This window comes from Mangifera indica, chromosome 16 (assembly GCF_011075055.1).
Source record: "Mangifera indica cultivar Alphonso chromosome 16, CATAS_Mindica_2.1, whole genome shotgun sequence".
NCBI lineage: Eukaryota > Viridiplantae > Streptophyta > Magnoliopsida > Sapindales > Anacardiaceae > Mangifera > Mangifera indica.
This window is the reverse complement of record NC_058152.1, coordinates 9,410,106-9,432,507: the sequence shown is the minus strand read 5'-3', so window position 1 is coordinate 9,432,507 and position 22,402 is coordinate 9,410,106. Positions and strand designations below refer to the sequence as shown.

General features: G+C 31.1%; 3 protein-coding genes across 3 annotated transcripts; 2 read left to right on the top strand and 1 right to left on the bottom strand.

Moving 5' to 3' along the window:
- Nucleotides 1–1,047: 1,047 nt before the first annotated feature.
- LOC123199618 (von Willebrand factor A domain-containing protein DDB_G0267758-like) lies at nt 1,048–2,419 on the bottom strand. Its single transcript, XM_044614648.1, has 3 exons — nt 2,059–2,419; nt 1,782–1,980; nt 1,048–1,686 (listed from the first exon to the last, which is right to left on the bottom strand). Exons 1-3 carry the CDS (start codon nt 2,227–2,229, stop codon nt 1,217–1,219), a joined length of 840 nt encoding a protein of 279 aa, XP_044470583.1. The 5' UTR covers nt 2,230–2,419; the 3' UTR covers nt 1,048–1,216.
- Nucleotides 2,420–6,136: 3,717 nt separating this feature from the next.
- On the top strand, nt 6,137–9,078 carry LOC123198743 (50S ribosomal protein L17-like). Its single transcript, XM_044613500.1, has 6 exons — nt 6,137–6,293; nt 6,404–6,458; nt 6,850–6,900; nt 7,630–7,721; nt 7,797–7,874; nt 8,544–9,078. The coding sequence occupies exons 1-6, from the start codon at nt 6,238–6,240 to the stop codon at nt 8,692–8,694; spliced, it is 483 nt and encodes a 160-aa protein (XP_044469435.1). The 5' UTR covers nt 6,137–6,237; the 3' UTR covers nt 8,695–9,078.
- A 6,339-nt stretch (nt 9,079–15,417) lies between these two features.
- On the top strand, nt 15,418–18,618 carry LOC123198793 (UDP-glucuronate:xylan alpha-glucuronosyltransferase 1). Its single transcript, XM_044613567.1, is given in 6 exon segments — nt 15,418–15,627; nt 15,851–15,986; nt 16,237–16,440; nt 16,543–17,171; nt 17,264–17,380; nt 17,383–18,618. Coding segments are annotated over 5 exon segments (1,926 nt in total). The 5' UTR covers nt 15,418–15,627; nt 15,851–15,921; the 3' UTR covers nt 18,294–18,618.
- Nucleotides 18,619–22,402: the final 3,784 nt, after the last annotated feature.

Here is a 22,402-nt window from a genome sequence, read left to right as displayed (position 1 = left end):
ATTTTTATAATTTTCTCTCTATTTCTCTCATTTTCTCTTAATCCAATCATTGAAACCCAAAAATTTTAGCTTGACTATATATATTTTAAAAAAATTCAACTGGGAGACAATGATAGTAAGACTCTTTTCTCCCATTGTTTTGTGCGGCTGTGCCACTGTTTTTGCAATGGCCGCTGCTGGTTTCTTTCTTCTTCTTTATTACTATATTTTCAATCAAGATAAACTTGTAGACGTCTCTCTTTTGGAATTTTTTGTTTGTTTGAAACATAAGATAATTCAAATAATCCAACACATTCTCTGTTCTTATCCTCAAAACGACAACTTAATTTCTTGGATCATACAGAATCCGCCTTGATTCTCTCATCAATTTTCTATTAATATTTTTGTTTTCCATTTCTTGTTTTTTTTTTTAAATTTTCTTAAGCCCTTATTTCTAAGTTTAGGTTTTTGTATATAAATTATATACACATATTTATACATAAATTATAAAATTAAAAATTAAAAATTAAAAATAAAATAATATATTTATATTTTTTTTTGTATATTTCTTGGATTCATATTTTTATATGATGAAATAAATAAATTCAATTTTCAAGTGCAAAAACCTGACTTGGGTACGTATTTATTATTTTTCTCACAAATAAAAATGTATTTATAAGTATGATAATTTATTCAAAACTTAAAAGTAACGCGTTATAATTTCTTTCACATGTTTTATAAATAATTGATAAAATTATAATCTTTAAAATTTTATTAAATTTGAATATTAATTAATTATGGTAGTAAGAAAAATGACAAAGAATTCTATTTTTAAGCTTTTTATTTACACAATATTTTCTTTTTCTCTGATTACCCGTATGGCATTTTATACACGCTTCAACATAAAAAAATAGCATATTAAATTTTTTACTCAAGTTTCATGTTTCCAATATTATGTAATTAATTAACAAGTGTTAATTAAAATTAATAAAATAATTTACAATGCAAAAACTGGGTTTCCATTACAATTTCTCTATCATGTTAAGAAACACAAATTAAATCAAATCATTTTGAAGAAAATAAAATTATTTAATTTCTTTTTGAGTATGAATTCAAGATTAATCAACGATATATTTAGATAAAACTTTACTTAAAAAAAAAAAAAAGGGAAAATTGGGGAATCTCTCTGCCAAAATTAGAAAACTCAGCAGCCAGCTGCAGGAAAAACTGATGCAAATCAGCAACAGTTTATGCCCATATTCGAAAACTGACTTGACAACCCTGACGATCCACCGCTGAAATCTCTTCTCTTTTTGCCCGCAACTCCATGTGAGCCACCTCTTGTTTCTTGTAATTTTTCTCCGCTAAAACCAGTGGATTTTTTGGCCATTTTGTGATGATTAGTTCCCGCAGAAGAAAACCATTTTGAGTGCATGTAAGAGATGGTTCTCCATGGAGGAATGTGGAGGCCTCTCTCTCTGAGAGATTGCTTTGCAGCTGAGCAAAGAAGGGAGATTATTTTATTGAGCTTCTCTTCATTTCCAACAAAAATGGATGGGATTTTTTCTACGAGTTCTATGTAGGTTTGTGTTGGCCTTGCTAGCTCAAATTGTGACTTGAAATCTGTGTCCACTATTAGCCTGTTGCTTCTATTTTTGTTTTTGCTTTTGTTTTCTGGAAACAGAATTTCTATATACTCATAATCACCTGTTCAACGGATTACTTCATTAAAACTCAACCTGAAGAGCTAAAATTAAATTGATGAAAAAGGAAAACATATATATATATATATATAAAATTACCAGCTGGGGAGCCCAAGGAAGTGACACAAGAAGTTTGACAAAGAGAAGCGTTGAAACCATCCTTTTTGAGCTTCAAAACTAACCATTTCTTCATCAACTTACCGGAAGATTTCTCTATGTGATCTCTTTTGTTTCTCATATGCTTCAACACACACTCCAACAGTCTATTTTCAGCTTCTGATACACTGGCCAGAATCTCCTAAAAGAGACAGAATAAAAATCATAAAAAACCACCAAAATAATAATGAAGAACTGAAAGAGGAGGTTAATCAAGTACCTGTAAAGTTAAGGAAGTAGAAATATTTTCGTTTGACGAAGAAGAGGAAGAAAGAAGAGGAGAAGAGGAAGAAGAAGAAGAAGAAGACGAAGAAGTTGATGATTCCGATGATTCTATGAAGTCATGAACCATTCGAAAAAGCTTCTCTTCTTCTGATTCGTAGCTGGTCATCTCTTTCTCTTGTGGGATCACTGAAGGAATAAAAGGTCTTATTTATATATAACTTGATTGAACCTTGGTTGTGCAAATATGCAGACTCTGGAAATATGAACATGACAGCGGTGGAATTACAGCTTTGTTATGATCAGAGATGAGGTCATTTTTCAAGCATTCTAGCACACAACGCTAATAAAATAAATCAATTTAAATATCATACAAAAATATACGTAAAATTGTAGAAATAGATTAACTCTATATATAAATATATAGATAAAGAAAAAGAACATGAATGATGAAATAAAACATAACAGCATTTACCTGATTTAGAAAGACGTCAACATTTTTTATAGTAAGTTTGGGAATAATGGATTGGAATATGCTTTTCTTTTACTAGATTTAGAAGGAATATGAGCATGACAGTGGGAGAATGTTGAGCTATTCCAGATGCCACTAGAAGACGATTTCGTGTTTTGGGTGCAACACTATAGCTAGATGCATTATTTAAGCTTCCACTCTTTGGGAAAGAGACACAAAGTAAGCCTGTCAAATTGGATTCAATGAATTAAAAGGAGGGGACAAAATAAGAAAGAAATTAGCTTGTCAAAAATTACTAAAATTTTACTAGAAATAAGAGGGAAGATCGGTTGATGGATACAATACAAGTTTAACATTATTTATTTATTATTGCTTATTTTTCATATTTTATTATTATCTTCATCATAATAAGATATGATATTGAGGAGGTGATTGGTTTAGGGTAATCTTTTATTACCTTCATAATTAATTTATTTTTTAGGCCAAAAGACTTATTTCCACCCAAATTTTATTGAATATCTAATTAATATCTGCTAACTTCTAAAAATCTATATACTCACTTACGAACAATTTTTTATTAAAAATCTCAATTAAAGTTAGAGATAAAATTATTATTTAACAAAAAATTTAAAAAGACTAAACTTTTATAACTCACCCCCCCTCAATTTTAAAATATCACAATTTTTCTCCAAATTTTCTTTCAAAGTCTGAAATCTCTTAATTTCTCTCTGGTTTTTTCTCCTCTAGTGACTCACTCTTCTCGGCCCTCAGCCAACCTCCATCCTTATTCTTCCTTATCGGTCAACTCTCCTTGTGCTAATTTTGCCTTTGTTGGAGACGAAAACTTTTTGTCTCAGACAAAAACCTTTCTCTTCTTTTGAGACGAAAACGATGGTCTTCGTCTCTAACAAAGAATGGAAGGAGGTGATTGGCTGAGGGAAAGAAGAAGGCAAGGTCGGACAACAGCCTAGAAGAAATCGTTGCCGATGAAGAAAAAGCCCAAGGAGAAATAACCACTTTTCAAATTTTGAAGAAAATCATGGGAGAAAAATTGTGAGATTTCCAAATAGAGGGGGGAAATTATGATAAATGTTTATTTTTTTATTAAATGATAGTTTTACTTCTAACATTAACTGAGATTTTTACTAAAAAATTGTTCATAAATGGGTATTTGAGTTTTTAAAAGTTAGTACGTACTAGTTTAGGTTTTCAATAAACTTTAGGGAGGAATAAGCCTTTTCGCCTATTTTTTATTATTAACATTATTTTATTTGGTTTGTTAGGAAATAAACTAGTTTGGTAAATTTCTATTATTAAGTAATTTAATTAACATCTCTACTTTAGATATTAAAAGATAAACAGTACTATGTATATACACTTTTGAATATATAAAATGAGTACATTGATGGCATGAAATAATGTGATTAAATAATTTTTTCTTAATTTAAAATCATCAAATCATATGATAACACGTTATCTGTGTACTCATTTGTGTAATCAAAAGTATGTATACATAGTTTTATTGTTAAAAAATTGTCGAAGTAATCTTAATTTTGTTACAATTTTATTCTTATTTATTAAATTTTTCAACAGAAAAAAATAATACTTTTCAATTAAAATAACAAGATTATTAAATTAGTTGTTATAATTTGTGATAGGTAGAATATTTAAGAAAAAAATATTACCAATAAGCTAACAACTCGAAAAAATAATTTAGTTAATTGATTTCATAATTTAACAATACAAAAATAACCATAATATATTATTACAATGGGTAATATATTAGAAAATACATCAAACAAATATTTTAAAATAAGATATTTTAGTTTAACCAAATACATTACTAATTAAACCTATTAATCTCTTAAAGATATTTAAAAGTAAAATAATATCTTTATATTCTTTTATTAATACTAATTAAATACAATAATTATTTATATTTACTTAATTTATTAAACATAATAATAATTTTTATTAAATAATCTATTTTTATAATAATTTTTCACTTTTTATAATAAAATATTCTCCAAATAAAATACACCTTAAAGTTCTATTTTACCACTCAAAAGGACCGACCATCCAAATGGATTTGCTTCTATTAACTAATATATCTTCCTCTTTAAGAGAAAGGTAAAGAAATATTATATATTGCTAAGGCGAAATGACTTATTCCCACCTAAAGTTTACTCTTGTCTCAAGTTTCCACCTATGATATTTAAAAAACCTAAATATCCACCAATAAACTATTAAAATTAATCAAATTTGTTAGTTTTAAAATTTTATCTCGTTTTCCCCCTAAATCCTAAAAACTAATAATTTTTTTTTCAGACTTAACTTTTAAAAATGTTACATTTTTCTCCAGTCGGAATTAGGGTTTCTCCTATGATGAACTCTCTCCGTTTGACGACGAACTCTCTCCCTTCTTTGGTGATGAATATCTTTGTCATCAACAAAGACATGATGACACTTCATCAACGACAACAAAGATGATGTCTTTGTTTCTAGCGAAGACGTTTCATTTTCGTCCTTTTGTCTCTAGATGAAGATAAAATGTCTTTGCTAGAGGCGAAGACATTTGTCATCGGAGAAGGGAGAGAGTTTGTTGTTGGACGGAGAGGTCAACATAGAAGGCATAAAGTTTGCGTTGGAGAAACCTTAAACCTAACAGTAGGAAAATATAATTTTTTTTAAACTTAAATCAGAGAAAAATTATTAGTTTTTAATGTTTAAAGAAAAAATCAGATAACATTTTATTTTTTTAATATTATTGATTAAATAATAATTTTATATTAAAACTAATGAATTTTGTTAACTTTAACGATTAATAAATAAATATTTAAATTTTTAAAAGATAATGTGTGAAAATTTGAGGGGAAAAAAAAATAGTGGCAAAAAGTCCTTTGGCCATTACTAACTAACAGTGTTACTCGATTGATTTGTATTCATCAATCCACTTATCTTCGTCTTTTAAGAGAAAAGATAAAGAAATATTATATAATATTAATTGATAGAGTTGAATTCAAATTGAATCGAGTTTAAACTCAGTTTGATTTATAGTAATTGAGCTTGAGCTTAAACTTGAGCTCATTGAACTCACTGCAAATGAGTTTAAGCTCGGTTGAAGCTTAATTTGTACTCGAACTTTAATTAATTTGTTATTAAAATGACGTCGTTTTAATATATATTGATCAAAATGATGTCGTTTTGTATCAAAATTTTTAGTTTGTGAGCTTGACGAACAACTCGAACTTATTTGGGGTTGGCTCGTTTCAAATTCGTTCGAACCGAGCTCAAACTCAAGCTTAAACGAACTCAGTTCAAATCTAATCCTACTAACCAACAATATTATTACATCAATGTTAATTAATTACATTTCTGTTTTTAAATCTGGACAAAAATATATTTAAAACAAAAATATTTTTAAATTATAATATATTTAAAATAATTTAAATTATGACTTAATTTGTTAAAATAAAATAAATTTACTAATTGAGCGTGAAAATCAATTAAATGGGGGCTAAAAATCACTTCCAAAAGTGAAAAGACAAAAAGGCCGAACCAGAAATATGAACAAAGCCCAGCCCACAATGAGTCAGTCACTCAAAAGCTGCTCCCTTTTCGTTTCGGCGTTTCGATTTTAGGGTTTATCATTTCTCCCTGAGTCTCGCTCTCTCTCTTAACAAGCTTCCAACTTTCTCTCTGAAAATGACGAAATTTCGGAAGCTTAATCGACCCACCGGTCACAGAATGTCAATGCTCAGGTTTTTTTCGTATATTTCTCTCTTTTCCCTTTTCTCTAAACCCTACATTTTCAGGGTTTTGTTAACTTTTTCAATTTTTAGGTTATTGAATGTGATTTTTGTATGTTCAGAACGATGGTCTCTCAGTTGGTGAAGCACGAGAGAATCGAAACCACTGTTGCCAAGGTCCTCCTCTTTTTGTTTCTCCTTTTTAGGCTTTCGTAGGGTTTGATCATTTATTTGATAAATTGTTTTTATCATTACTCTATTTGTGTTATTCAATATGATGAGGGAAAATTTTTTAGTTTATCCAATTTTCTCAACGGAAAAATTGTTTGGTATTATAATTAAAAAGAAATTTAACTTCTTTTTATTTGATATTTCATTTTTGGAATTTGCATAAGAGGAAGAAGATGAAATGTTAATTTCTGACCCCCTTCTTTATATACTTTGTTTTTCATCTAGCTAGTGATCGAGTGTACATCAGAGTTCTGAATTTATATTAATTAAATATACCAAAAATTTTGAAGATTTTTTTTAATAATTTCTGTTTTTATTTTTTGTTTTGTTATTACAGGCTAAAGAAATTAGGCGACTTGCTGATAATATGGTACAGCTTGGAAAAGAGGTGTGTATAACACATTGGATTTTTGCCTGCTTTAGCATTGGGCTGAATTGAATTTTTGTTCTTGTCTCTTTATTTGTTGTCAATAAGGTTTTGTAGTATGAATTGTAAGATGGTAAAATTAATTTGGTTTTAAGGTTTACGAAACTTTACAATCCTTATTCTTCTATTTAGTAGGTTATGAAATCTTAAGATTTTAGTCTATGGATGAAGCTGAAACTAAACAATATTGATGCCTTTCATCCAAAAAATTAACTTTATGGATCATGAATATAGTTTTCTTAGATAAATTTGGTTTAATTACTATATCGGTATGGAACCTGGAATAAGTTTAGATCTCAAAGGACCAATTCAAAGATAGGATGCTGGTATATTCTCCTTTAATACTGTCTTAGAGTAAGAATAGAAGAGAGAAACAAATTGGCAGATAGTGGAGAAGACATAAAAAATGAAGGTGAATGCCTTTGAGAGTTCTGATATACTATAGCTAATGCTTTTACCTTGATTCACTGAAAAAACTCTTGAGTGTAGGAGTAGCTGCCTGAACAACTCATATACCTGGGTTTTGCTGATTATTATCTAAAAAGAAGTATCAGAAACCTGGAATAGATCAATCCTTTGGTGAGAGCTTCTAGGGTAGAGATTTCATATTTTGTTTCATCTGTAGACTTCCTGTTTATGAGTGTTTATTGCCCATTGAGTTCATTCTATTTTGTTTTGATATAATGACAGGGTTCTCTGTGTGCTGCAAGACGTGCTGCAGCATTTGTGCGAGGGGATGATGTTATTCACAAGCTATTTACAGAACTAGCTTATCGATACAAGTGAGTCCTAGCATGTCAATTTTTTCTGTACGTGATCCATGTATATTTTAATTTGGTGGGTGTTTTCTGTTACAGAGATAGGGCAGGTGGATACACAAGACTACTTCGAACTCGTATACGAGTTGGTGATGCAGCTCCAATGGCCTATATTGAGTAAGATTTGTTTATTTGTTACATATTGTTTGTTAGCTTAGAAGACTTGACTGTAATGTTGCTAGTTGCCACCCTTGGTTTTGTTAAACTTCTCCAATATGTCCTGTTTTCTACTCATTTCTAGTGATGTTTGCTAATTGTCCAGATAATGATTTGAAGAAAACACTTCTGGAAGGAACAGTTGCAATATTTTATATATATATATATATTTTTTAACAAAGTTTGAACTGTCGAGGTCATGTTGGGGAGCTGTGGATGAACTTAGTTTGAACGAGAAATTCATAACAAAACAACCATTAGGGAGATCAAATGAAAATGGACTATCAATTTGGTTTTTGTTTCTGTTCATTTTTTGGATAACAAACGTATTTTTGAAATTACCTGTCCTTGGTTATACCAACATGCTTGCACACACTTGTGGGGCATCCTGTTGTTGAGGTAGTGGACTAAATAGGATATCTTTATCCTAGAAAACATCTGATAAAGCTCAAAATTTGTTCCTTAATTGTTTTTTGACAGGAAACATGAAGGATTATATATAAAATGAATGTACAAAAGTGGACCAGATGATCACTATACAAAATTTGTTCATTAGTTGAATTTGAGTTTTGATCAATTGTCATTGGGATCAACCATATATTTAAATCATTCTCTTTCACATTTGAGCAGGTTTGTTGACAGAGAAAATGAGCTTAGGCAGTCAAAACCACCAACCCCTCAACCACCACCAAGAGCTCCCTTAGATCCTTGGCAAAGATCCCGGCTTACCAGGCAGTTTGCTTCCCCAAAAGAGGAAAAAATCTCTGAGTCTGAGATATGAGATGCTGCTATGTTTTTTTTTTTTTTAATTTCATTGCTTGATAGCTTACAATATCCTTAATTCTTCAGATACTGAACCTTTTTAAGCATTAATCAAGCATACAGCACTAAAATTTATCAATCTCTCAGTCTCATATTCTGCAGTTGCACTTTTAGAACATCAATAAGAAAGTCTCTCAAAGTAGGGATCAAATTTGTAGCCCTTTTTCTCCAATTCAGCCTTTGACAAGGACTTAAGGTGATTACAGGATTCGACAGCGAGGTCAGTGTATGTAAATTTTGTATATCATTATTTAAAATGCTATGAATTTCAACTCAATCTGTTAAATTGAATGTTGCTTAATTTTGATATATTTGTAATATCAGCATCCATTTTGCAGTTAAAGGTGTTGTGATGATATTCATGGATTAACAGGGTATCAACCTTGATAACATTTGATTTTGAACATTTAATTGAATATTTAGATAATATAATATTATGTAATTTTGTATTTATTTTTTATTTAAAATCATTTAATTACGATATAACATATAATCTATATATATCTAATTATATAATTAAAATTTTTACATATAATTTTATTAATTTAAAAATTGTTAATTGTCTTGGGAATTACATTGAAATGACCAAAATACATATTTCTAATACTATCACAACTGTTCCCCTCATAAACATGACAAACACGTTATGCACTAGAATTAGTTTCAATTTTCGATTTTCTTTTTAAGGGTATGTTCATATCACTTAATATAATTATTGAGTTAATATACAGTGTATTAATTTAAAAGGACTAAAATGATAGTAATTGAAACTAACATTCTTTATTAATACAAACCGACACCACAGCAAAGAAACCGAAATTAGAATTCTCTCTTTCTCAAGTTGTTTAATTTGTGATGAAAGAAACTTTCTCTAGTTTTCCTTTCTTTAATCTCCTGTCTTCATACGATAAAAGTTAAATAGACAGTTAATGAATTTATTTTTGGGACAACATATAGATTAGGTTTTAAGGTCACCATGGAATGTACACCTTAATAAATATCAATTATAATTTTGAGGCCAAAAGACTATTTTCCACCCAAGGTTTGATGCAAATAGGGCTGGATTCGAGCCGAGCCGAGCTCGGCTCGCTTTATTTAGGGGTGGCTTGAGTTCGGCTCGAGCTCGACTCGAGCTGAACTCGGCTCGTTTTTGGCTCGGTTTGGCTCGTTTTTCATATCAAAGCGACATCGTTTTGTGTATATATATGGATCAAAACGATGTCATTTTGTATAAAAAATTTTTAAAAAAATTTGCCCTGCCAAGCCGAGCCAGCTCGAGCTCGGCTCGAGCTCGATCGAGCCGAGCAGAGCCCGGCTCGTTTCGGGCTTGAACCGAGCCGAGCCGAGCCCGAGCTCGAGCTGGCTCGGTTTGAATCCAGCCCTAGATGCAAATCCGACTTCCCACATGTTAATTATTGAAAATCTAAATACTCACCTATATATTAAATTTAACTATTATTGTTAAAAGTAAAATCATCATTTAAATTTTTTTTTTAAATCATATTTTGAATTATCTTAAAGTTTTAAAATGTTTATTTTTATCCTCTAACCTTATATTTTCTAGATTTGGAAACTAACTTCTACTCCCTACCGCCACCCCCCAAGTTTAGGGTTTTAAACTCTTATCTTTTTTCTCATTACAACCACCCCCCCACCTTTTTAAAACATTTTGTTTCATCTCTTCTCTTTCCCTTAGTTTTCAGATTTGATCTTGGGCAATCATCTGCCAGCTCTCTCATTCCTACCTTTCCTCTCCCTCCTGGCCTCTCTCACTCCCCTCTCTTGCTGTCTTCATTGGAGACTAAGATGAAATCATCTTCGTTTCAAATGAAGACCCTTCATCTTCGTCTCCAATGAAGATAGCCAATTGTGGCAAATCTTTGCCAAGAAGAAGGAGAAAGGAAGATTGGGGTGTAATTAAAATTTTCTAAAAATCTCAGGGGACAATTGTAATGGAAAAAAAACGAGAGTTTAAAAACCCAGAGTTTGAGAGGGAAAAAGTCAGTTTTTAAACATTTTAAAACTTTAGGGTAATCTTAAAATATAAGTTTAAATAAAATTTTCAAATAATAATTTTACCTTTGATAAAAATAATAAAATTTAATAGACAGGTGGGTATTTAAAATTTTGATAGTTAACGAGTGAAAAATTATTTTTGCATTAAACCTTGGGTGGGAAATAATCATTTGGCCTAATTTTGACCAAAAATTCTTGGCACATTTTCCATGATCGAAGATATAACATTAATAAATAAAAAATTAGATGAACTAATCTTTTCATATATATCATTTTTCCAATACTCGTTGTGCGGTCATTATTGTCTAAGAGAAGATGTGCATGAGCTGCATTAAAAAATTTACTAGCTATGTGGGTAATATTTAGTGATAGCATGTATAGCAACTAGAAATACTTGTAAGATTTTTTTTTTTTCTGCCAAGTAAATATATATTAAAACCACAAAAAAGGATCCAAGATGAAGCTGAAACAACCAGAGCTCACCCAACGAAAAAGGGGCAACAGGACAAGACGAACCAAGTTACGAGAGAAAACCATCTCTTGAGTTACTCTCTGAAAGTAAACAAAGATAGGACTCCACAGAGGAATAAAGGAAACCAAACGAGACAAAAGCACAGAAAGACTACCTAAGCACTACAAACTACCATCTATACAAGCCAAAACCTCGTCCTATACTAAACAGTCTGGACCAACATCTAAGGGAGCAAAAGCCTCAAAATGCAACCCAAAGAAAAGGGAATCAAGAGTTTTCTTTTGATTGCATCCAGGGAGGTCTTTGCTTCCAAAATAGAACCCAAGTCACGCACCAAGTATTTTCAAAAGAAAGCTAAATTAGAGGCCAGATCAGGAGCTGTGAATGCGAATAAAAGCTTTTTATTCATAAGCTTTATAATGGACAAATTTTGAGATTTATGTGATTTTCTCAATCACCTAGAAAAAGGAATCTTGACAATTTCATGATTTTCTCAATACCTTTTATCTTTATCCCCTATCTACACAAATAGTCATCATCTATTATCTTTATGGGATAATGTGATCAACAAAAGTTATTATAAGTCTAAATTTAATGTCTTAAGTTTTAAGTGTGTCTTTGTAATCACATATACCACTTTTGTATACTCTCACGCTATTGAATTATAGCCATAACAAATAATAATATAACCATAAAGACAAACTTTTGAGTAAGAAACCAAACTACTCTAAATACATCTTGTTCTTGATAAAAATATTGTCATGTTGACCACCCTGTTTGAAACTCCTTGTACAAGTAAAAGACCAACCCCACCAATCATGCGTACCTCTCACATTCAACACTCAACCAATCTAATGGTCCATAATAGCACTATTTTCAAAACGTGAGATATACTCATTTTATCACAAACAGATTTGTCAATTTATATCAATTTTCCACTATATTTTTAATGGAATAAACGTAATCCATCATACATCAAGTTTAATGCAATAAAACATGTATAGTTTTATTGAAAAAGTTTACTTTAATAATTAAATTGCCTTATATTTATTTCTAACATGAAAATAGATTACATAAACTTATGGGCCTAATCGAGAGGCATAATTCCCATAATTAATTAATTATTTTTAATTCAATAATTTAAGATGTGAATATTCAAACTTTAAATATTAATATTTATTATTTAAGTCTCGTTGAATAATTAAAATAAGATTATTGAGGAATATATTTTTAATGTCAAGATTATACTTTATTTTTCTATTAGTATTTCTATAAAAACTAATTGTTTGTGATTTCTCTTAAAGAAATGAAACAAAAGATAAATAGAGTCAAGACACTTATCATGTGAGGTTTATCTAATATAAAATGTTAGAACACAAGATAAATCGATATAAATATCATAAGTTATTCTACGATAAAATCAATTATTATTATTACATTTTTTCTTTTTTCTTCTTTCATAATCTAATATGAAAGAAAAAAATATATGAGACGAGTTGATACAGACTGTGGTTAGAAATTTATAATAATAGAATCTGATGAAGGTATTGAGAAAACTATTAATGCAAACACAATAGCTAGAAAGATAGAAGACCATTATAAAAAGACTAACTTATTTGAATAACAATTTAGAAAACTATGAGTGCATCATATTTTGTTTAATGGGATGGTTAAGGATTCCACAATATGTATGATATTAAATAAATCTTTCATACAAAACCCTTTATTTTCAACTTTGGCTCACGGGTCATGAAAGGAAAACCTTAACTAATTCAAATCTTGCCTTGCCTATGGTTGCATGCTTTCTTTTGCTTTGCTTCCAATACAAAAATACACACATTATATCAAGCCTCCATACTTCCTTCAACTTCACCTCTTTCTTATTCCAGCTAGCCAACTCTACCTTACTCTTTATCTCAAACCACATATTATATTTTTATCTTACATACAATATAAAATACTTTATATTAAAAAGTAAATATAGAAATGCATGGGGCATTGAGTAACAGAGAGACACGTAGAGATGATGCAAGGTTTCCATCAGACAAGGACAGTCCCACTTCACTTTCTTAATCTTAAACCACATGTGTTTACTTCTCATCTTGCCACGTGCCCTTCCTCTAGATCCAGTTCTAACTTCAGTCTTAAAACTCTTTTGCTTTGCTGTGCCATGATTACTTGATTTCATAATAATGTTTTCTTAGGCCTTCAATATTAAACCAGAAAGGTAATTTTAATTTTTCTCTATCTTTTTTGGTTCAAACTCTCTTTACTTGGATGCGAAGAATGGAAACTTAGATGAAATTGTTATTATCAGTTGTTAAAATTATGTTAATGTGTTAATCTCGATTTCATTGATCCTTCTAATTGTGGCTTTGACTAATAGTAATTAAGATTAAGTTATACCTCGGGTTAGGTGAAATAGTAATTTTTGAAAGGACCCTTTCACCTATTTTCAATGAATTTTGTCGTGAAGTATATCGCTTTTTCTACAAGATAAATGGAGAAAAACAGAAAAAATTTGTATGGTCTTCTTCGCCCCATTTTGGAAAATGGATTTTACATTTTCCCCATATTTGGCAAATATTTGCAGGTATATAAAGTGAAAAAAAAAATGACTTAGAATATAAATAAAAATTTTTGCTTTTTTTTTTTTTAAATTGTTTTCGAAAATTAAAAAAATTAATAAGTCATACGAAAGCACATTTGATTTAGATGAGTTGGTATATTTGAAAAAGAAAAATCATATACAATCTTAAAAATAAATGTATATAAAATATAAGTATTTGATATAAAATATAAAAAGAATGCTATATATATCCAATTTTGAGTATTTAAGTAGATCATTAAATAATGTATCTTAATATAATTTAATATTATTTTATTTTTAATTTAAAGTACTCTAATTATATGATGATACATCATCCGAATACTTAATTAGGTTTACAAAATTAAGTACTCATAATTATATTGAAAATTTAAACATGGTTATTTGTTTTCAAAAACAAGAAATATAAAAAGTATTTTGAAAATGTGTTTGGATAAATAATAAAACTATATGTATGCACTTTTGAATATATAAATGGGTACATAAATGATGTGTCATCATCTAATTAAATAATTTTGAATTAATGATAAAGTAACATTCAGTTATACAATGACTGTTCATGTGTACATCCATTTATATATACTAAAAAGTGTGTACACATAATATTTTTCTTGAGTAAAATGTGGGTTGGAATGTTTTAAAAGCAATTTTATATTATACAGAAAAATAAAAAATATTGAGATGTAACTCAGAATTTTAAATGGTAGCTTTTATGAGGTAAATGGAATGGGACATTTGATCACATATGGTCCTAATTTTAATCAATAGCCATCATCAACCAACCCAATTGTTTTCATCAACCTAATCTAGCAACAACTTTCTACAATTAATTGATAGATCTTGTTGCCTTAATTATTGTACTTTTTGCTTAAATGTTTTAGTTCACCAGCAAGTTCAAAAAATCAGAATAAGTCAATTCTGCCTTAATGGCTTATCCTCTTTGAGTAAATTAAAATGAAAAATCTAACATAATAGGCATCATCTTTTTCATTAACTTATCACATTGTTTTCCATAATTCAATTCATTCTAGTAGATTTTTAGTAGATCATAAATTTCACATCAATATATGAAAACTAAGCAATTTTAACAAATATTAGTACAAACGTTAACATGTAATTATGTAATTAAATGTTAATTTAACATTTGTATCTATGTTTGTATTAAAATCAATAAACCATGTATATTCAATTTTGAAAACCCAATTGGGTGTCTTGATTTGTTATCATATGATTGAATAATTTTAAATTAAGAATAAAATAACATTCGATCATATTATAATAGATCATTTGGGTATCGAATTGAGTACTCAAAACTGAGTGTAGATAGTGTTGGTTTGCAAATATCCAATATTCTTTATATTGTGATTTTATAAGTCTTATGTTGATGTATTAATGCAATATTTTATAGTAGTAGATACATGGATATTTTGTCAAGTTAGCTATAAATGAAGACTTCATATTATGTGACCTAACCATTTTGTATGAAAGTGAAAGGCTACTTTTCTTTCTATCATTGTTGTTTCAGGCAACAAATTTTCCAAATCAATATTTTCTTTTTCATTACTTCCTTTTAATTGTAGCCTCATCGCATACTCTCTGGGTAATAATTCCAGCAAAAGGGTATTTGTAGTTTGACCATAAGTCCTTGTTAAATGATGCTAAAATCACAAGTTGGTAAACAAATAAATAAATGAAATTGGAACTTTCATAAGAATTCAAATACAAGTGAACTCTCTCTATATTGAGCCGGTTGTGTTGTTACTGACTGAGGAATTCATCCCATTTCTGCATTCTCTGTAAGGCATCTCTCTCAATCACTGCATTAATATAATTTCTTCTTTTTCTTTTTTGTTTAATGTGTTGCATTAATTCATATGTGTTTGCTTGGCTACAATTATGTTTTTGCTTGAGTTGTTTAAGATAAGCGTTGATTTGTTTGAAGGAGGTTTTGATTTTGTCCATTGTTAAAAGGGTATGTTTTAGAGGTTTCTGAGGATCTTTGTCATGGTTTAAATGCAGCTTTTTCTAGGAAAACGTTGAGACTCTGAGTGTTAGTATTTGAGCTTATTCTTGGTTGGTGGGAGATTAGAATGAGAGGAGCAATGGGAAATTCTGCTGGTTCTGTCGAAGCAAGACATCGATTATCGGCTTCAATGTGAGTTGATTTTTGTATAATTTGTGCTCAATTGACTTTGAGATCAAGCCAGTGCTAGAACTTGTTAATTTCCTTTTTATGCCTGCAACATAATATACCTTTGGTTTCTAGTCTTAGATTTTCAGTTTGAAAATATGAGAATCTCATGGATCTAAAGTTTTGTTCAATAGCAACTTCTTCATTAGTGCTGGTTCATCTTCTAATTTTCTTGTTTATTCTGAAACTTGATTGATTGATTGAATGAACGCAGTGAAGATATATACAAGAGAAAAGTGCAGAAAAGAGTGAAAGGAAGCGAAAAGCCATTCCGCTTATCAATCCATGACAAAAATTCTTGCTGCAAATTTCCTCTATTGAAGCTTGTTCTTGTTATCATAATGTGTGGCACCTTAGTGACACTGATCTACTCTCCTGAGGTTTATTCTAACAATCATCTATCTCACTCGAATTCTCGGTAAGTTCGTTTCTGAGTTTATTGTCGGGTTTATGTGATAAATGGAACTATTTTTTTGGGTGACAGATTTAACTATCATCAGTCTTATGTTCATCAATGCAGGCAAAGTTTTGTTAACAGATGGATATGGAGAGGATCAGATCCTCGCTATGTTTCAGATTTAGATATCGATTGGGATGATATTATGAAAGTTATTGAGAAGCTGAGTGAGCAGAATGACTATCGAGGAATTGGTATTTTGAATTTTAACAAGAGTGAAATCAGTACATGGAAGCAGTTTATACCTGATGCCAATCACACTGTGCTGAGACTGGAATATGCAGCAGAAAATGTGACTTGGGATTCGTTGTATCCCGAATGGATAGATGAAGAGGAAGAGAAAGATGTTCCTGTTTGCCCAATTCTTCCGAAGATTGATGCCCCGAGGAAGAGACTGGATCTCATTGCTGTTAAACTTCCATGTAGAAATGAAGGGAATTGGTCTAAAGATGTGGCTAGACTGCACTTGCAGCTTGCGGCAGCTGGTCTTGCAGCTTCTGAAAAAGGCTCTTATCCTGTGTATTTGCTTCTTGTTACCAAGTGCTTTCCGATACCAAACCTGTTTACTTGCAAGGAACTTGTGATTCGCGAAGGACATGTATGGTTATATAGACCAAACTTACATGTTTTGACACAAAAACTCCAGCTTCCAGTTGGATCTTGTGAACTTGCACTTCCACTCAGAGATAAAGGTCAGTACAAAATAAGATTTAGCTATGCATAAAGTTCAGCATTTCTCATCAGATGTTATGCTTGAAATCTCATACATTCGCTTTAAAAACAGGAAGGGATTACACAGGGATTGCGAACCGAGAAGCATATGCAACGATTCTCCATTCTGCTCATGTGTATGTGTGTGGAGCCATTGCTGCTGCTCAGAGCATCCGTATGTCTGGCTCCCCCCGGACCTTGTAATTCTTGTCGATGACACGATCAGCGTGTACCATAGGAGTGGCCTGGAGGCAGCTGGGTGGAAAATCAGGACAATACAAAGGATCAGGAACCCAAAAGCTGAGAAAGATGCTTACAATGAATGGAACTACAGCAAGTTTCGGCTATGGCAGCTCACAGATTACGACAAGATAATTTTCATCGATGCAGACTTATTAATACTTAGAAATATTGACTTCTTATTTGGTATGCCTGAAATTTCTGCAACAGGAAACAATGGCACAATGTTTAACTCTGGTGTTATGGTTATTGAGCCCTCAAATTGTACATTCCAGCTTCTGATGGATCACATTAATGAGTTTGAGTCCTACAATGGTGGCGACCAGGGATACTTGAATGAAGTTTTTACATGGTGGCATCGAATTCCGAAGCACATGAACTTCTTGAAGCATTTTTGGATTGGTGATGACGAAGAAGTTAAGCAAAAGAAAATTAGACTCTTTGGATCTGAGCCTCCAATTCTCTATGTTCTTCACTATCTTGGTTTGAAACCATGGTTGTGCTTTCGCGACTATGATTGCAACTGGAATGTTGACATATTACAAGAGTTTGCCAGCGATGTTGCCCACGAGAAGTGGTGGAGAGTGCATGATGCCATGCCTGAGCAGTTGCAGCAATTCTGCCTATTGAAGTCTAAGCAAAAGGCACAACTAGAATGGGATCGCAGGCAAGCCGAACAGGCAAACTACACAGATATGCATTACAAAATCAAAATTGAGGATCGGCGTTTAAAAAAATGCATCGACAAGCTATGCAACTGGAAGAGCATGTTACGCCATTGGGGCGAGACTAATTGGACTGATGATGAATTTTTCACTCCAACACCACCTGCAATCACCACAGAATCTCTTTCCGGATTATGAATTACAATTTCTATTTTTGTTACAACATTCATGCCGTGGTCACACAATAGAAAAAATCGATAATGGTCTTATTTCGCCTTGCTTTTGCTTTCATGTTAACACATAAATTGTTCACATCCATTTTATAGCCATCTTGTTAGAGAAAACAGTTTTGGTTTTCCTCCAAGATGTAATATGTATTAATATTCTAGCTGAGTTCAGTTTCATTATAGTGAGATATAAGTTTTATATCATTTTGCTATGTAATATTTCTGGAAATGTAATTTATTTGCATGACTTGAAATTAAAGCTGAAGCAGCCGGTCAGGTTTGTTCAACACCTGAAACAATAATTCCAAGCAAAAAATTCAAGAAGAAAAATTGCACTGCGAAGAGGAAATTGAATATTGAGCTCCACATTCATGCATTGTTGCATGTTACAATATTCTTAATGTTCAATGGTCTTCTATAGTTGGAATGAGCAGAATTTGAGAGTTTGGTTTGAGAGAAAATGTGGGGAAAACTAGACACAATTCTTTTATGGAGGGAAAGTCAAAAAAATCTGGTTCTTTCCTGACCTTTGCTTTGGGCTTACCTGACCCATGCAAACCCAAATCTTGCTAGGCTAAAATCCATCCCAAATCTTCCTCTCTTATAAGTTGAATCCAAATAAAACTTAGCTCCACTCATTTGAGTCGCCGAAGGAAAAAAACAGAGTGGTTATAAAAGAAGAAAAAGAATCACCAACAATACGAGCTTTAGTTCAAGCCAAACTGAAATGGAATTGAAACTCTTTCAAACCAAACATATTACAAAGCTTTCAAAATTCTAAAAACAATCAAACAAACAAAAGCTAAAGCTAAAGAGTTGCCGGAGTTTAAGACTAGCCATCTTGAAATAAGAAAAAGTATGGGCGTGATGATAGCTGTTTGCGTGGAAGTAAAATTAAGAAACAAGAATATGCGATGATTGGTGCAATATACATGTGCCCATTAATTAGAATATAAATTTCATAAATAATTGATCGATTCCATCCCCTTATCACTAAAGTTGATTCCTCTTTTCTTTTTGTGCATATTTGAAGTTAGAGCTCACAGGGCATCATGAAGAGTACAATAAAGTTATAGTCTTTACTTTTGAAATTATTAAAAACGTGTTGACAATATTAGAATAAGAAAATGACATAATTTGTTTTTTCGGTGGTTTTCACACTTTCAAAATTGTCTTTCTATATCATCCCTATGCTTATATTTATTTATTGGTTTTCCTCGATCATTTTTTATCTAAATTGTTATCCCAAACCACGAGAATGAAATGTAATCAAACTTAAACTCAGTTTGACAGTAATTGAATTAAACTCAATTTAACATGAGTTGAGTTTCGAGCTGTAAGTTGCTATGAGTAGCTCAACCCGATTTACAACACCCATGGACCATTGTCTTAATCCGGATTTGAAATGAAAAATTAAACGACGAGATTTCTGTGTCATGTGATGCCAACACCACATGACAAGTCTTTTTGTTTTCCACATATATTCCTGAAACAGCTGCATGTGAACTTGATCATTTGCATTAAATGGTTATCCCATTCTGTATCCTCCCTGGCCAACGACAACTTAAGAGATTTTCATTTTAGTCCAATAAAAACTAAAAATGTTGATATAGTCCCTGTCAAACTAAAAATGTTAATACTTCAAAATTGAAATGTCTATTCCACCCACACTTATCTTAACAGGAAGAAAAATATAGAATAAAAAATCAGGACTTCAGTGATTAATATAATTTTATAAAAAACAAAGCTCAAAAAATTTTTAACATAAAAATTTATTGTCCCTTTCGTTTTCCTTTTTAAAATTATATTTAATTTTATAAATTATATAATGAAACATTAATATTTATATATACTCATATTTATATCTTATTATTATTGAATGTATTTACTAGTAGAAAAAAAATTAATTCCCTGACTTATTCAATTATCCATTGTACTAAAGATTATGTCACACGACAATGCCTACAAGCATTCAATGCGTGATGGAGAAATGCCTAAACTTGCTTTCCCCTCCATCCTTTTCTATTATTGCATGGTGCAAGCAAAAAATAGGCCATGGGTAATGATAGTGTCCCCGCAATTAGTGGTTCTACAAGTCAAGAAAAATAAGCATTACTTTGTTTCACGCATGATTACTTGTTCCCTCGCCAACAAGTCAAGCAAAAAGATGTAGATGACCCACATTTTCTCAATAATACGTAAGAAGCGCTTGAGGATGTTTGATTGGAAAATGTGAGAATACTCAAGCAACAGTGTATAAGTTCAAAATTTATTAAATTTATATCAAGATCAAACTCTAATATTATAATTATAAAATCGTTTATTGAATCTTGATTTAGATTCAAAAGGATGATCTATTTCAAGTATGGTTCCTTGTTTTAAAAAAATAAAAACAAAAACAAGAAGGCCAAAAGACTTATTCCTCCTTCCCCCCTAGGTTTAGTGAAATCTCAAACTCATACTTTTCTACTTTCAAAAACTCAAACAATCACTTATTACCTAAAATCTGTTAAACTTTTTTGTTAAAGTAAAAAATAAAACTGTTATTTTACCAGTAATATTAAAAAAATTATAATTTTTTCTCATTTCTCTTTCCAGGTTTTGAAAACTAACCAATTCAACATTGCGTAAACATTTCAAATTTTAAAAAGTGATTATTGCCTTCCACACCTAGGTTTTTCTTTTCTCCTCTCTTCAGTTACCACTTTATTACCAGTGTCTTACTCTTCCCACCTTTATTGTCGGGATCATTTGGATGGTTATCATGGGAGGTTGTCCAACAAAGAGATGTCGTGTTCTCGTTTGATGAAGAGACGTGTCTCTTTGTCGATCTCTTCTTATAGGAAGAGACAGAGAGGGATGAGGAATCGTCCCTTTTTGTAGCATAGGTTTCCAAGGTAGTTGGCTAAAAGATTTCGACGATGAGGGTGGGAAGAGAAAGTCATCGGTGGTGAAGTGGTGGTTGGAGAGGGGAAAAGAAAAAAACCCAAATGTGGGGGGAAAATAATCACTTTTTAAAACTTGAAATATTTAGGTAGGGGTGAAGTTGTTAATTTTAAAAACTTGAGGAGAGATTTTTTTAAAAATATTACTAGTGAAATAACGGTTGTACTTTTGACTGTAATAGAAAAGTTTAACAGATTTTAGATGATGGGTAGGTGTTTGAGTTTTTGAAAGTTAGAGAGTATAAGTTTGAGATTTCACTATATTTTGGGTAGGAATAAGTCTTTTGGCCTTTAAAGAAATAGTCATTTAATTTGGCATCTTTCAACAATTTTTGATTCTCTCTTTTCTTCATTTGGTAGAGATATATTGATTAGTTTGGAAAGTTTAGTGGTTTCCCTTGATAATATTGATATGAGATGATGTAATCAGATGCACCATTAGCTAGAAGCCAATATATGCTTTTAACATTGATAATATAGTTGATGTTCGTATGACTTTTCCTTGCCAAAGATTGCCAACAACTAATTATATTGCTTTTGTGTAAAGCTCAGTTGTACAGTACTTGGTTGAGCAACATCCATGGTTGCAACATGTGTTGAATGCTTGGTGTTTCTTTTTACTTGCCAATTGGAAAGATATCCCACAATTTCAAAGCAATTTTCCATTATGTGCCTTATTTTGTTGTAGTGCTAACACTTAGGTCTTTTGTCTTGGACTTTGCCTTTGTTTGTATAGACTTTTAAACCTGTTAGTTTGCTTATGTTTCGGAAGTCAATGATGCATAAGCATTTGGCAAGCTAGGCAACGATTCCTTGCTGAAAAGATTTTATATCACCACTCCATAAGTGTCGTTAATACCTATGATGAATTGGTGAAGCTTTTCTTCCTCATTTTCTTTAGTGATAACCCTACACGTGCAACCACTGTATTTTGGATCATGCGGCTTAGAGAATGCACTTAATTGCTTTCATAAACCTTTCAATATTCCATAGTTGAGATTAATGTATCACCTAACCATGTGTTAACTAATTCTCTAGGATTCTTAGACCACTTCCTTGTGCAAATCTCTTTTCCAATTCATTCCACATACCTTTAGTCATGTCATGGTACACCACACTATCGTGTGGTTCCTTG

Bases quoted from the DNA above. Each gene is read 5' to 3' on its own strand.
- LOC123199618 (XM_044614648.1), bottom strand. From the start codon at position 2,229: ATGACCAGCTACGAATCAGAAGAAGAGAAGCTTTTTCGAATGGTTCAT. The intron at 1,981-2,058 runs GTACTTGATTAA...TGTCTCTTTTAG, and splicing joins CTACTTCCTTAACTTTACAG to GAGATTCTGGCCAGTGTATC. The intron at 1,687-1,781 runs GTAATTTTATAT...TCCGTTGAACAG, and splicing joins TTCCTTGGGCTCCCCAGCTG to GTGATTATGAGTATATAGAA.
- LOC123198743 (XM_044613500.1), top strand. From the start codon at position 6,238: ATGACGAAATTTCGGAAGCTTAATCGACCCACCGGTCACAGAATGTCA. The intron at 6,294-6,403 runs GTTTTTTTCGTA...TTGTATGTTCAG, and splicing joins CACAGAATGTCAATGCTCAG to AACGATGGTCTCTCAGTTGG. The intron at 6,459-6,849 runs GTCCTCCTCTTT...TTGTTATTACAG, and splicing joins TCGAAACCACTGTTGCCAAG to GCTAAAGAAATTAGGCGACT.